Genomic DNA, 16,002 nt, shown 5'->3' with positions numbered 1-16,002 from the left:
GGGCAACCTGGTGCAGCCGCTATAAAAAGCAGGCAGCCAGCGAAGGTCCACAGGGAGCTAGCTGCCTCCTGCAAAGGTGAGTGTGGGTTGCAGGGGAGGAGGAGGATGGGATTAGATGAGGGGCTGGCTTTGGGGGAGGGAAGTTGCTCAGGCAGGCAGCTCACAGGCAGCTGGGGCGGACAGACCGTGGTAAAAAAGGAGGTTGGAGGGGGCGTGAGGGTGTCTCAAAAATCAAAAGGCGGGGCATGATACGAAAAAGTTTGGGAACCACTGGTTTAATTGGTGAACTGTTTTAACAGAGACACTAGTGTGAACCAGTATGAGAACCTCACTGTAGGCAGTGTTGGCGGCTCTCTGGAGGTGTTACAACTTGAGTGAATGTGCCAGACCACTCCCAGCTGGTTTTAGTTCCTAGAGGGTTAGGATCCCCCTCCATTATGAAATTATAAGCACCATCCATGCACCAAAGTGATAAAATAACTTTATTCAATATGCTTTAGCTTAATTTGATATGGTTTGTCCAGGATATTGCAGGAAATTGCCCAAGGTATCACACAGAAATAATATCCTGTGTAATAGCCCCAGTGTTGCAAGTCTCACTTTAAATGGGAGTTCCATGCACCAGGGGTCCACAGCAAAGCCATCCTATTTCTCATGCTCCCTCTTCATGCGGCTGGCATCTGACCATTACAACCTGGGACCCGGAGATGACATAATACACTACACCCTGAGGTACCATTGGAGACTCTCATTTTTGTCTTGAAGTTTAAAGACATACTGAATCCCATACATTCTTTTTCATCTAAAATGTATCATCCTTTCCAGGCATTAGAGGTGGATTAGGAATTTTTTGCTCTTTTTTATATACTCTGTGGGACCCTATTGAATTTCCAGAGCCTTGGAAACTTTGATGTAAGTCCTGCTAGAAATGGAATTGCCAAGGGAAAACCAGCTTCCGGCATGGGAGAGTTAATGGATCCCACTGAATCTGAGATACAAAATCATCTGGAAATGTTTTGTTGTTTGGTCATGTGTTGGTTTCTTGTTTGCAGCTTCAGTGTTTCTGGCAAAATCTCTTGTTGCTTAGTAGCCGGGTGGTATGCATCTGTTTTAGTTCTATGTTTTGAAAAGTCTCTTGACAAACATGCTTATCTTCAATGCATGGTAAATATGTCATACTGATGCAGTTTATTTTGCTTTAAAGATAGAAACAGATTGATATAATTCTTCAGGAGAACAGAACAAAGCAAACCTCTCTCTGTAAAAAACCCTAGTAAACCCAGCTATGCAGTATGTAATTAAATTCCTATATGCTTTAACCCAGTGAAGGATGACCATGACTATAAGGATAGATGCAGCATTATTTTTAGAGAATGCATATGTGTGGGCTTATTTCTTCAATCTAACTGCTTCCACCAGAGACCCCCATCACCAGTGAATGTCCAATTGATGGCATTTGTGAATTTTGGCATTTGTGGTCTCTTCCATCTGAACATCTCGGAATGCTTGCCTTCAAAACTGCTGTATCAGATAGTTATCTCCAAAGTTAGATGATTATGTAGAATTTCATAAATCAAAGGAGTGTCAGCCCTGGAAACTGAATACCTTTCGAGGAACGATGGTTAGGAAGATGTCAGAGGACCATCAGAGGGAAGGTGATCTTGGTGGCCACTTCTTGTGAAGTCCAATACAAGTCACCTACCACAGTTGTTCATATCTGAAGATAGTTTACTTTTGTATGCCTTAATATGAAGATGCCCAGCTTCAGACATCTAGGACTTGATTTTCAGCAATGCTAAGTATGCAAAAGATGTAATTAGCACTTCTGAAAAATCAGGCCCCAGGGTCCAAATTTTCAAAGATCTGTCATTTAGGGTACTTTGCCATTTGGAAGCTAGATCTGAGCACTTTGAGCCCAATTCTGGGAAGTGCCTAACACTAGCACAACTGTGATTGAAGTCAATGAGAACTCTGTGTGCTCAGAACCTGTAATCAAGACCTGGGCATTTAAAGGTGGTCACCAAAAATAGACACTCCCAAAACAAGAGGCCCTATTTTTTTTAAACTGGGGACCAAATACTGTTCAAGAAATGTTCAAAAGCATTTTGGTGATGTGACACTAACTCATTTAGATGGCTAGAAAGTCATTGCAATTTGGAAAGCCTGTGTTAGGCACTTTGGCTCCTTATACAACAAATAAAGAGAGTTAGGCACCTTTCAGTGTGTTCACAAAAGCTAGAAGAGAGCAGCCTAAGCTGGCAAATGCAGACCTCAGGCAATATATGCCGAGCTCTGCCTATCTCTTTCAAGAGATAAGCACCCAAGTCCAGGTGGGTGCAAGGTGGTGTCTAGTTCTGCTAGAAATTCTAAGCCTCCTATACTCTTTTGAGCCAGGATGCTTCTGCTATTTCAGCAGGAAGCCAGGGGATGGAATGGTCATTTGGAGCACAGAGCGAGTAAGCACAAAAATGAGAATGACTGTGATGCCTGGTGATCAGAGCACTCATCCAAGTTGTGGGAGACCCAGGATTTAGCTCTCTGCTCCAAAGACTCTTTTTGTTATTTATCTACAGTGCAACAGGGGAAACAAAGGTACCTCCAGATCAGAATATCCCAAAAACCAAGGGTCAGGTAACTTAACTGAGAGGTGGCAGACTCCTGCCCATATCTTGACTCCCTGTTAGGTGGGGAGGAAGTACATGAACTGGGGGTCTCACATCTCCCAAGGGGGAAAATATGAGGAAGGTCATCCTCTCCTGAGCTTGCCCCCAACTGGTTTCAGTGAGCTCACCTAAGGGGGCCTGACCCAGTAGGGAGCCTCTGATCACACCTGTCAGATAGATGTTCAGCCTGAGGGGCTTAGGTGGGAAATGGGTGTTTGGACACCACTGGGGAGGCAGCAGCAAGGCTACTCAGAGGCATAAGAATAGAATTACTGCAGAAAGAGAGACACCGAGGGCATTTAGGCATCTGCAGCATTTCACCAGAAGTTCTGTGCATTGGAATGGTCCCAAGTAATTTGCACAGCTTCCACAGGAAATAACTGTTCACAGGATTGCTCCTCCATTGTCCTTGTTGACAACTCTTCCCGAGCTCTTTTGCCCTCCACAAACAATGGGCAGTTACTCCTCAGCAGACACCTAACATCTTTATTGCCCTGGGTCAAATCCTAGCTCCACAGAAATCAAGGGCAAAGTACCCAATAACATTAACAGAGGCAGGTTTTAACCCCATGTACCATCTAGCTTTTTCCTGACTCTATTTATACCTCTTGACCGTGCCATTCAGTTGGCTGTGGATTCTAGCCAGAGATTTACCTCAGAGAAGCTTTAACATCCTATCTAAAGGATGAATGAGGCCTTGGAATCTGTACCTACAGCATTCTGTAAGTATTCAGAATAAAATGTAACCTACCTAGAGTGGGGTCGTATTCCCAGATGAACCGTTTGGTCAGGAAGCGCACGACGAGAGCTGGGGGGACAAAAACATCTTACATGAAGTTTTAAAGCTCCTGATGCATTCACGTCAGAAGGGAGGGTCTTTTACTTGTAGGCTCATTACAGAACTCTTGATCCCTGGGGTGACAGTGCAGAGGTTTCATAGAATAGATATGAACTAATATATCCATTTCCAACACCTGCGAGTGTTGGCAATGGAAGTTTTCAGTCTACATGTAGATCTGGATCTGAACTGTACAAACAGCAGCCCCTTCCTTATACTAGAACAAACCCAACTCTTGAATTTGACCTTTCCACCGGGGTCTGTGTTCAATATCCAGATCCTAATTTGAATGTAGTCTTGAGCCCAGGTCTGTTGGTAGTTCAAGTTGGCAGCACCACACAACTTTAGTGTCAATAGAACATAGGCCTTTGGAGTTGTATTGTAAAGGAACTGACAAATTTTAAAAGATGCCTGACAGCCCTGGAAGCCGAATTCCTTGGCTTACTTACAAAATGTTTAAAGCAAAGGCAGTGACAAAGCACACTCCCATCATGCCTGTGGGCTCACTCCTTCTGGGACCAGCCATAAGAGCAAGTTCTTATTTTAGTGGTCAGTGTTTTGTTTTTGTGCTGAGAATGCCAACAAAAGTACCAGGTGGGAACAGGCCTGAGATTCACAAGCAGCTACACATGGACTACCGAAGAACCATCAGATCGTAACTCAGTAGCAGTCCTGTCTGGCTCTAAGCCTGCATCTTCCCAGCAAAGAAGGAAAAGAGAAAGCTGTTGGGCTTGATCTTCCTTTGTCCTGCTCCTGGTGCAGCCACTGAAAAGCAGTTGCAAAAAAAGCTATCATTCCAGCTCTGGAGTGTTTTACATTCTCTTTGCACAAATGTAAAAGGATGGTAAATCAGGTTCTTTGTTGGCATTTATTCTTGGAGAGTACTGGGATACTGCAGTGCTGGTTGCCAATACTTTTAGTATCCTCACTTTCTCATCAACTGCTGGGAACGGGCCTCATCTAGCCTGACTGAAATGGACTTGTTAGTACTAGCTCTCCTCATAGTAATGTAACCCCCTCCCCCACCTTTGTGTGAGTGTATATCGCTGGCTGTCAAGTTTCCACTTCATGCATCTGACAAGGTGGCCTCCAGTCCACAAAAGCTTATGACCAAATAAATGTGTTAGTCTTTAAGGTGCCACTGGATGCCTCATTGTTTTTCGCTGAAGCAGCCTAACATGGCTACTCCTCTGAGACTGGCTGCCAATACTGGAGCATGAGCGTGTGTAAACAGATCAACAGATTCTGCATTTCCTTAACGACTCGTTTCCCTCATTTTTAAACCAAACTTTGCTACAATCCTTGTTCTCTAGTACAGTAAAAATGATGGGCTGGAATTTTGTTTTTAAATTCATTACTAATTAATATCCAACAGAGCTTTGTGTAGCTCTAATTTCCCCCCACAGTCCTATTCAGGCAGTTGAATATATTTGGGGGGTAAAGTCAGTTTAGTTTTCATTTTAGCTAACTTGTATTATATTAGAAGAAACACAAGTGACAAAGTCCCAAGTCATTTTTAATGAGGACACACTCTTGTAGAAATTACCCAGGCAAAACCCCCATTGGTGAAATTCACCTCTGTTCAGCAGAAAAGTAACAAACCCTTCTCCTGGCCTTAAGTGGGTTACAGCAGTGGTTTTCAAACAGTGTGCTGTGCCACACTGGTGTGCTGTGAGATCTGTCCAAGTGTGCTGTGAAATTTCCTCAATTTCTCCTTGCTGTTACTTTTTGCAGAGCCACCGTGGTGGAAAATGGTGACCCTTCAGGATCCTGTTCGTGCCAGGAGCCAGCTGAAATGCTGCTTCCCAGCCTGAATGAACTGGCAGGGACCCCACCCCACTACCTGCTGGGGCAAGGGAAATGGAGGGTGGGAGGGAGCCTGCTGGAGGTGTGACGTGGTTTAAAAGCCGTGTCCTGATTCCAATGTGCTGGCTGGGAGGGATCCTGCTTTCAGTGGTTACTCATTTACTCAATGTCCCTAGCATAGCGTTGAGCAGATTTTGAAAATGTGTTTGTGCTCACTGTCTAAGGCAGTGTTTTCTCAGGTGGATTTGAAACATTAATACGTTTGATCCTTGTTTACCTTGTTGTATGCACTACTGTGTTGCAAACCTCTCTAGTTAAGCTGTAACCACAGTAAATGTAAGTAAATGTGACGTTTATGAGCACTCGATTCGGCAGAAGAAAGTGGGTGTGCCATGGAGTTGTTTGTTTCTTTGAAGTGTGCTGTGTTACTGAAAAGGTTGGGAACTGCTAGTCTATAGTCTGTGTGCACAGGGATAGATTTCATGCCCTGCACATCACACTGAATTCTAAATTCCAGTAGCTGATGTACTATTCTTCTGAGTTCGCAGGAGTAGGAAATCATCCAATATATACATCCAACACTTTTCATGGATGGGGTGTGACTGCGGACAAAGCTTCTCCTGCACCTCTGTAGATATTTTTCTTCAGCATGGTGAAGTAGCTTTGAATAGGTTTAATTAGGTTTCCTTACTTATCTGCTGCCTTGATAGCATATATGTTTAAGATAGGGAAATACTCAGTTAACATGGTATTCCAAGTTCATCTGCTTATGTCCAGGGGTATCCTTGATAATTATCTTTGTTCTGAGTATGTAACCCCAGAGGCACCAAGACCACTGACAAGGGTGAGTGATGACTCTGCTCTACAGCCTTGGCTGAGAGTCAGCAGGCTTTTAGCTAACGTGGTAGAACACAGGGCTTTAGCCCTAAGGTCGTAGGTTTGTTCCCTTCTGTGATGACCTGGGTAAAGTTATCCTGTTGTGTCAGTAGTGAATTAAGTCTCATTGCAAGTTAATTAAATGCAGACTATCTGTCTGTATTTAACACTGAGTAAGGAGAATTGCATCTGAGTAGAATTAATCTGTGTTTGAGGGAAAACACCAGCTCTGTGCACCATTTAAATCCCACTTTAGCTCTTAAAATAGGGCTTGTGCAAAAATATACACAAAACTTTACTACTAAGTATACTCCATCAGATAATATTGCAGTTAAAATGTGACAGCAATCCCTACATTAATTTTTTCCACAGTTCCTTGTAACTTCTCAGAAAAACACACCAAAGAAGGGCCTGACTGATGAATATTGACAGTGCACTTATCGGGGTCCCAAGATTTTAAAAAAAGATTAGCTGTCTTTGGTTCCCATTTTGAAATGCCATAGAGGGTCCCAGAATCAGGCCCTTTAATGCATTTCAAGTTGGGTATCTAGAAAGCCTGAGACACTCTAAAGCCGTGTCTACACGTGCACGCTACTTCGAAGTAGCAGCACTAACTTCGAAATAGCGCCCGTCACGGCTACACGTGTTGGGCGCTATTTCGATGTTAACATCAACGTTAGGCGGCAAGACGTCGAAGCCGCTAACCCCATGAGGGGGTGGGAATAGCGCCCTACTTCGAAGTTGAACGTCGAAGTAGGACACGTGTAGACGATCCGCGTCCTGCAACATCGAAATAGCAGGATCCGCCATGGTGGCCATCAGCTGAGGGGTTGAGAGACGCGCTCTCTCCAGCCCCTGTGGGGCTCTATGGTCACCGTGTGCAGCAGCCCTTAGCCCAGGGCTTCTGGCTGCTGCTGCGGCAGCTGGGGATCCATACTGCATGCACAGGGTCTGCAACCAGTTGTCGGCTCTGTGGATCTTGTGTTGTTTAGTGCAACTGTGTCTGGGAGGGGCCCTTTAAGGGAGCGGCTTGATGTTGAGTCCACCCTGTGACCCTGTCTGCAGCTGTGCCTGGCACCCTTATTTCGATGTGTGCTACTTTGGCGTGTAGACATTCCCTCGCAGCACCTATTTTGATGTGGTGCTGCGCAACATCGATGTTGAACGTCAACGTTGGCAGCCCTGGAGGACGTGTAGACGTTATTCATCGAAATAAGCTACTTCGATGTAGGCTTCACGTGTAGACGTAGCTAAAATCAGTAGTTCCTTCTTTTGAAAATCTTGGCCGAGGTCTTTTAATATTATAAAGCAAAACAAAAATCTGATCAATAGTTTGTTTTTTCTCTTGGTGTGTGAACATTTCTCACCAATACTCTCCAGAAACAATTTATCCTCTTTGTTTTGTCTTCTTGACATTTTGCATATCCTGATATAACATTTCGCTATTTCTACAACAAATTCAATTAGTGAAATCATAATTATATACATGCATCCTGCAAAGAATATATTAGTGCATCAGATGAGTTAGTTTCAATTTAGGAACCAAAAGCATAATGTTTATATAGTATATGATCATCCCTAATTTTGTCTATTTCTCTGTTTTTAAATCTGTGATGATTTCCGGCCAGTTGGTATGACATTCAAGCAATTTTGAAACAAAAGAATAGTTTGAATCCACAGTTCTAGAAGTGACAATTCTAGCCTACCTACCAACACCACACTATTAAATCCTTTTTCCTGAATGAAATACACATTTGCAGAGCGGGACAGAAACCCTGTTGTTTTAGTTCTGAAAAATGCTGGCCTCATCCTTTGAACTAGAAGTAAAGCTATGCAGGCTGCTAGCCAAAGCAATCTTTAGGTCCTTTCTAAACCTGCAACCTACCAATATAGGGCAACACATACACAATTTCTGATCCTACTCATAAAAGATATTGTTGGAACACAGCCAAAAATTTTTAATAACTTCGCTTAATTACAAACTATTTTCTGTAAATACAGGCAGACCGTGAGGTTTCTAAGAACACCTAACTAAACATAAAAAATTGGGTAGGTAGTAGTATAAGACATTCCTGAGGGAGATGAGAACATTGGACAAAAGTCATTTCAAATTGGGGTAATGTCTGGATTTTTTTTTAAAGCAGCAGTTAGAACATTTCTGAAACGTGTGAGGAAAATTAATCAACTTTGGATCAGACTGGATATGACAATTTTCAGGCCAAACTAATTTTCCTAGACAAAGGTTTACAGAATTGAATAGGGTTTTATGATGGAAACAAGTTTCAAACTTAACTCCACAAAGATTGTATTTTAAAATGTGATCACAAATGCTGAAATTAAGATTTAGGCTCTATCTTAAGTTCTCAAAACACCTGATAATTGACTACTTCATTTCCTAGACCTGGGTCTAAACTTAAAAAGTTATCATGGTAGAACAATATGAGTAAGTGTATGTTTCTTTCTTGTATTTGCATTTCTATGCTAATAAAAGGTCTAATGCAGATGCTATTACGTCAGTATAGGGTGTTTTATGGTTGTACTGCTTTTTTTCATTTTGCAGAACTGGAATAAGCTATGCTGATATTATAAACACTTTTGTACCAGTATAACTGCACCAGTGTTATGGCATGTTGGCCACTTAACCCTGCTGCCACAATTAAAGAAGCAAAACTCTTAAGTGTAGGCAAGGTCTAACCCTTGAGTTTGAATTAACTACTAGTTTGGATTTTGTATAGAAAATTTATAATGCACTGGGAAAATAATATATGGACAGGATTTTCCTGACAAGAATCCAGAAGCATCCTAACAATCTTTCTTTCAGAGCAAGGGATTCAACATGTTTTGTGTTACACTCTCTAGTACGTAATGACTACGTCTACACGGGCAGCCTCTGTCGACAAAACTGTCGACAAAACCTCCCGAGCATCTACATGGTTCAAGTGCTCGGTTGAGAGTTTGTCGACAACACGCAGCTGTTTAGCTGTCAGTGTTATACCTCTCCCTGATCAGGGTCTGGGTCTACACTGACATATCCAGCCGGCAGCTTCATGCTAGTAAGCAATCTCGCAATTACAAATGGCTGCTCCTTAGAATATTCCTCTGTCTCATTAGTATAATCGCGTGAGACCTCGCTGCTGGCAGAGGGTGCTGCCAGCAGTAAACAAGCTGTGTAGGTGTTCCTCTGCTGGCAAAAACCCCCTCTGTCACCAGCTCCTTATGCCTAAGAGGCTGCCTGTGTAGACATAGCCAATGAGAGTAGGCTCACACTCAGTCATCATGGATCCCCAACTAACAGTCTGTGATTGGTCACAATCAATCCTGCCTGAAATCAAAACACAATGTGAAAAGTTGCTGTGAAGTTTCCACAGCTATTCAGAAATTGGTATATATTCCATCGGCCAATGAAAGATTTTGTTGGTATAGAAAATGTCATGCAACAGGCCAAACAAGTTTTATCATAAGTTAGTGAACTCTAAAGGGGACAAATTGCAATGCATCTCTTTATTTCACAAGTAGTATTCCAAACAGCTCTGTTAAAGACCTTCTCAGTAGTTACACCTTCTTGTACAGAGCACTGTACAAACAAACACATAATTCTGGCCAAAGGAAAAACCTAGATGTGACCTGAATTATGAGGGCACTAGCACAGAGCTGTATCCTTGGTGAGTACACCTGGGATGCATAATCATAGATGGCTAGCAGCAGCATTTCCCCACTTATTTGTATAACCTCAGAAGAGGCACAGAGATGTGGCCTGTGTAATACTGTGCAACGAGAGAAGAACAGGGTAACAGCACTAAGCACTGCTGTTTATTCAGCTGAGTAGAGGAGTTCTTGCTGATGTGGCATACAATTATTGCGCTATATTAAACCTCTGAGAAAAGCTGAAAGTCCCAGGTGTGATTTACATTACAGTGGAAACTTTTCTTACCTAATTCTTGCAATCCTACACTAAAAATATTTAGAGCCTAATACGTGGCTTATGGTCACAGTCTCTGAAAGGGGGACAGCTATCACCAGCAAAGGCTGTGATGCTGCTGTGTTGTAAAATCTTGTGACAGAGCCCATGCCTTGAGGTGGACTTGCTCACAAAGAGAAAGGATGAAGGTCAAGGAAATCCATTCCCTTGTTTTTCCATTTAAACAAATTTCATTTTTAAACTTACAACGTAAACTGAAATACCTTAAGAAGAGGGCAAGGGAAATTAAGGTGGAGGAAGAAGACAGTCACGCATCAGAGTCTCAGAAGAAGGACTGAAAGGGGTGACAAAGTGGAGTTTGGGAAAGAAAGGTGGGGAAACAGCCACTTGCAAGGAACAGAGAGAGAGCAACTGTCTGGAATAGATTTCAAAGTTAAACAAGGTGCGGCTGGTGAAGAGAACATAAGTCACAAGACAAGGAGAGAAGAATTCAACGTCACCACTACGAAGGAAAGAAAAAAGGAGAAAGGAAAGAGATAGGATTTGGTGAGCTCAAGGGAACTGAAAATTAAAAGATAAATATGAGTTCTGGGGCTGAGATAGAAAGCGGGGTAAATTATTTTGAATTTGTCTCCAGAAAGGCCTCTGAGTCTATAGAAGTAACATATAGAACACAGGACAGAACAGAATACAAGGTGGGGAGAAATCCAGCAGTTGTAGACCTGACTATGAACGGATCCGAGTGGATATTACCCACCTGTCTTTCCCAGGGCCCCATTGCTCCCCCAAAGCTGCCTCTCTTCACACTGTAATGCTTGATTGAGTTTTTTCCTGTTGCTTTATTTTCCAATGCCTGTATCTTAAGTTTACTGAACTCTCAGCAGGAAAGACAGGATCTACCATCTACTGATGATGATGATGATGATGATCATGGTAAAACAGACTGGTGTCACCTTATGCCCTGAACCATGAGCTTTGCTTAGGTAAGATAAACATCCAATAATCAAACCCTTTGTGAGAAATCCAGCCACAGGATGTGATGTAAATTGCAATTGTGAATGGAAAAACTAATATTGTCAGTTACACGTTACCGGTGCCAGCATTGCTAAAGCATCTATCAGTGTAGGATCTAACCGGGCTCCCTTTTGCATATTTGGAAAAACATCAGTAACTCCTAGAAAAGGAACCAAAATCTCCTGCTCTTCTCTTCAGATTGAAGCCATGTATGAGAAGTCATAACAAATTGCTATGGGGCCAGTTCCAAAGGCTTGCAGAAAGAGATGCTGCTTGCAATACCTCTTGAAGGTTGCAGGCAGTGGTGAATTAACCACTGGGGCTGTGCCCAGAGGTCCCAGCCAACTGGGAAGGCTAGGGGCAAATGGGCATCCCTGCACCCTGCTCAGCGCTTCTGCCAGGCAGTGCAGTTCGAGGCTTACCCCACTCACCTGGTGCACCAGCTGGGGAGCGAGGCAAACTCCCATGCCACAACTCAACTCCCTGGCAGGAGTGCTGGGTGGGAGGTGGAGTGGCAAGTGGAAGAACTGGGAGAGGCACACACTTGCTGTGGCTCAGGGCCCCATAAAGCCCTAATCTGCCTGTGTTTGCAGGACTCTGGCTTGTCCTGATCTCTGATATCAGTGTGTTCCATAGAACGAGCTCTGCCATAAAGGACACCGGGGCCTTCTCCCCAAAGCACATTATTGCTTGGGAAGTGCTGCTTCTTTCAGACCTGGCAGGCAGGACAAGTCAGGCAGATCAGAATTTGGTTTCTCTTTTGCAGCCCTGACACTGACAAAAAGCAATCATGTTGCCACATTCAACTGATTTGAAGTCATTTGCACTGTGCAGGGTTTAAGTGAGGAGAGACTCGGTCCCCTCACTGTCAATCACTCATGCTCAAGCCTTCTGCCAAGTTATTCTTGGAAAAGAAATGTGAGTGTGTGTCATCCCCAGTGCAGCTCCGCTGAAGGCAATGAAGTTATGCCCGGAATTAATTTGATAGTTGGGATGAGATTTGCAAAACCAGCTTGGGGATTCAGTCACGTAACGAATTAATTTCCCTGGGAGTCATGTGACAGTCCCCTCCTCAGTATTAAAAACCAACATCCATATCTTTTGGATCATTGTATTAACTTACCCAGTTCAATCTTTGGTTGAATTTACTGACATATAAATGCTTTGGCTTCTGCTCAATTTACAATGTGCCTGAGTACAGGCCTTCATGAATTTATTAGCTTGCCAGCTAATACAAGCTGGGCTTTAGTTGGACAGAGAAAATCAGGGTTTTTTGTTTTGTATTTAAATAAAGGCTATAGAGTTTAAAGTTACACTAAGAAAAATAAAATGTCTCCCCAGTGAAATCAGGGATGAATACAATTCTTTTATACAAGCGTTTGAAGCCACAAAGATGGCCTAAAGGTAATCACATTATTTAAAACATGAGCAAATCTGCTGTTATAACAATATGTCATCCTGAAAGTGTATTTGGTAAGAGAAGCCAATGCAGCTAAAACAGAAGGTATGGTTTGTAACCTGAACTGCATATTCAAAAAATAATTATTTACTTTGAGTCCATTTCTTGTTTTTGTTTTTTTCTCCTTTTAGCGGACCCTGTGTATCTAAATTTCATCTCACAGCACAAGAGAAGCCTGGTAACATGGCAGCTCTACAGTATTGTGGAGTGCAATTTGATTTGCGAAGGGCTCTACATCTGACCCAAAACTGAGGATGGAGTGTTTTAAACGAGTACATAGATGCATTTTCTTTGTTTCTAAAATTGCAGCTCCTTCAGGAGAAATCGCTGTATGAACTTCAAGTACAAAGAATCATATTCTCGTCTCAGTTATACCAGTATGGAGTAAATACACCTGGTCCAGCATTCACAACTCTCGGCTGTCTTTGTCTGTCTTTGCCCAACTCAAAGCTAGCCTTAGAGATCAGTGGTGACTGCAAACACTAAGGCTTATGGGTGTCACCCTTCCATATTCACCACTCCCCTCGCCTCTGAATAAATACCCTCCTGCAGAGCCAGGCACCCCAGCATGGTGAGTCACCACAGCCACCACTGCAGGAGCCACAATGGGGACGTGCCAGAGCTGTGGCAAGTGGCAGGAGGCTGGTGCTGCTGGGAGCGGGGGAAGGGGCTCAAGGCAGGAGCCAGGGTGGGGCCTGAGCTGTGGCAGGGCCTAAGATAGCAGCTGTGGTGGGGCCTGACGCAGCAGCCACAGGAGTTGCTGCCACTGCCACTATGAGTTTGTCCCACCAAGTGGTGGGGTGTGTGCACATAGCGGGCAGAGGGCACTTGTGTGGCTCTGAGAAACCACATTTGAAGGCTCCAAGATGTATTGGATGCCCTGGAACCAAGAAAACATTTTCAAAGGGGGGAGGTGTAGCTCTGTGGTTTGAGCATTGACCTTGTGAGCCTAGGATTGTGAGCTCAATTCTTAAGAAGGCCATTTGGAGGCTTGGGGTGAATAGATTAAAAAAAATCTGCCAGGGATGGTGCTTGGTTCTGCTGTGAGTGCAGGGGACTGGACTCAATGACTTCTCAGGGTCCCTTCCAGTTCTATGAGATGTGTGTATCTCTGTATTTCAACCTCTTTCATGACATACATTGTGATTAATCCCACTGGCTGTGTCTACACTACAAAAATTACTTCAAAGTACAACTTTGAAGAAAGTAAGTTCAAAGTAGAGTGTCTACACACACCCTACTTTGAAGTTAAACTTTGAAGTAGGACACTAGTCCATTCCCAGGAATGGGGTAAGGACTTCGAAGTTGGAGAAAACTTCAAGGTAAGGGGAAATGTGTGTATACTCTCTGCTGGCTACTTCGATGTAGTGCTTAATTCAAAGCTAACCTCAAAGTTCCTAGTGTTAGACACACCCACTGTGTTTAGCAGTTGAAGTAAGCTATAAGGGGACTTGAATAGGTTTATGGCTCAGCATCAGAGAAAACAAAGGAAAACATTATCAATATCAAAACTGAAACTATTATATTGTCTCATTTTTCCCCATCCAGGATATTTTACTCATTGTCTTGAACTGTGAATACTCCATGGCTTGAGGCTGTCTCCACTTCTGTACTTTTGCAATGACAGCCCAACAAGGCCTTCAGCTCTTATTGAGGCTATGACAATACACCTGGCATAAATAATAAAAATAGTAAATACAAATAGAGTGGGATCAGCCTGCTACGTGCTAAGAGCCGCTGTATTGCCCTTTACTTTCAGTAGATTGTATGGCTTAGGGGTACTGTAGGCTGGTTACACAAACCAAAGATTTTTTTCTCCCTGACCACAGCCAGCTGTACAGGCCCACAGCCCTTTCCTCTTGCATCTCTGTCCAGCCTGGAAAGAGGACACACCCCTCCTTTAAATCCCGACCAAACTGTCTGACAGGAAGGCAGCGCTTAACCTTCTCATGGCTGTATTCACCCTGTCCCTGTCACCCAAGCAATTTGTCCAACCCGAACGGTTTGGCCTATGATTCTATTAGAGCTCAAAAGAATCTAGAGATGAGCTCAGACCCAGACTTTACAATGATTCAGCCACACTGTGAAAGGAAGTAGAGGGATTGGCATTCTAACCTCATACCTCAATCTGAATTCCACAGTTGTTCCTTAGTTCTATAGGAGACCATCAATATCTCACACCCCAGTTTGGACATATTTGAAGTACAGATTTTAGGCTTGTATCGTGGGCCCATCTTTAGCCTAACAAAACTGGACATGGGGCATACTTGGATGGGACAACATCAGGGAATGCCTGGTGAGCAGCAGAATGTCAGCAATTCAGTTGGTAGCTCTCCCACAGAGTCAAAGGGGGAGCCATGCTCTAGCAGGGTGTTAGGGGAGACAGATGAAATATAATGCTATGGCTCTCATTGTTTGTTCATTAATAAGACTAGGGCAGCCTTGGTAAGGTCTGAGTGTTCTTCCTTTTGCCCTGGCCCAATTCCAACCTGGGTATCTTTGCATGCTTATTTGAACATTTCCCTGTATGGTCAGGCTGGTATGATAGTCTGCTTTGCTGTCAGTTCTAAAATGGTGAGCAGTGGTTTTGTGTAATGCTAAACGGTGGTTTTGCTTCATGCTGGATGTTGTTGTATTTTAATGCTGGATGAAAGGGCTGATGTGAAAAATCAGTTTGTAAAATGCTTTGTGGTCCCTTCTAGGTCTATGATTCTTGGACACAAAATCTCCCAGGTGCACTTATGCCACTTACATCCCTCCTCCTGCTCAGTGTCATGCTAAAGCCTCAGTGTCACTGTAGGTCAGAAATGGGGCTTTTCATTTGCACCATTCTTTCTGAATGAAGTTGTTATCTGGCAACATGCCATAGCAGTGCTGCTCTGCTGGTTCCATCAGTATCTGCAGAATGTAAGCTTCCTTGAAGGCCTGTCCTTCAAGGGATGGAGAGTCCTTATGTTCCATTAAAATCAACTGGAGCATGAATGTTTCAAGGCTGCAAAAGGAACCATCTCAATAGTTCTTGATGCAGTACAGTATTACTGAGTCTGTAGATAGGTGGATGATAACACATGAACCATGAGTCACACGAACTCCAACTGCTCCCATTCGTCTCAGTGAGGTATTGACTTTGAAACCTACTGAGGACAATGTAAAGATCAACACTGCTACATAATTAACTGTTTATGTTAGTAGAAACCAGCAGCTGTTTTGGACTGTGGCCAGAGCTTCAGCAGAATACCACTGCTTCTGCTCCCTAATCTGGCCTTAACTGTTCCGGTATTCCATCCTCTATACATTCACTAGCCTCTTATGCAAGTTTGAAGCAAGTTAGAACTAATCCACACTCAAATCTTTTCTGAGGTTTAGAAATGGTTAATTTTTGTGTTTAGTTTTTCACATACCCATTGCCTCCTGCTTTTAGCTGCAA

The 16,002-nt window shown here is 43.3% G+C and overlaps 1 protein-coding gene across 2 annotated transcripts in view; it reads right to left on the bottom strand.

The window, feature by feature from the left end:
• RERG (RAS like estrogen regulated growth inhibitor) overlaps positions 1-16,002 on the bottom strand; it is a 138,659-nt gene that overhangs the window by 20,858 nt on the left and 101,799 nt on the right. Inside the window, exon 3 of one of the 2 annotated variants that reach the window (XM_074983744.1) lies at positions 3,415-3,471. The exons of the other annotated variant lie outside the window; for it this stretch is intronic. Within the exon in view, the coding sequence (XP_074839845.1) occupies positions 3,415-3,471 (57 nt within the window). The remainder of the gene's footprint in view (positions 1-3,414; positions 3,472-16,002) is intronic. 2 annotated transcript variants of the gene reach the window in all.

The sequence above is a fragment of the Carettochelys insculpta genome, chromosome 1 (genome assembly GCF_033958435.1).
Source record: "Carettochelys insculpta isolate YL-2023 chromosome 1, ASM3395843v1, whole genome shotgun sequence".
In the NCBI taxonomy this organism is placed as follows: domain Eukaryota; kingdom Metazoa; phylum Chordata; order Testudines; family Carettochelyidae; genus Carettochelys; species Carettochelys insculpta.
Note: the sequence above shows the minus strand (reverse complement) of the source record. Positions and strands in the feature narration are given on the sequence as shown.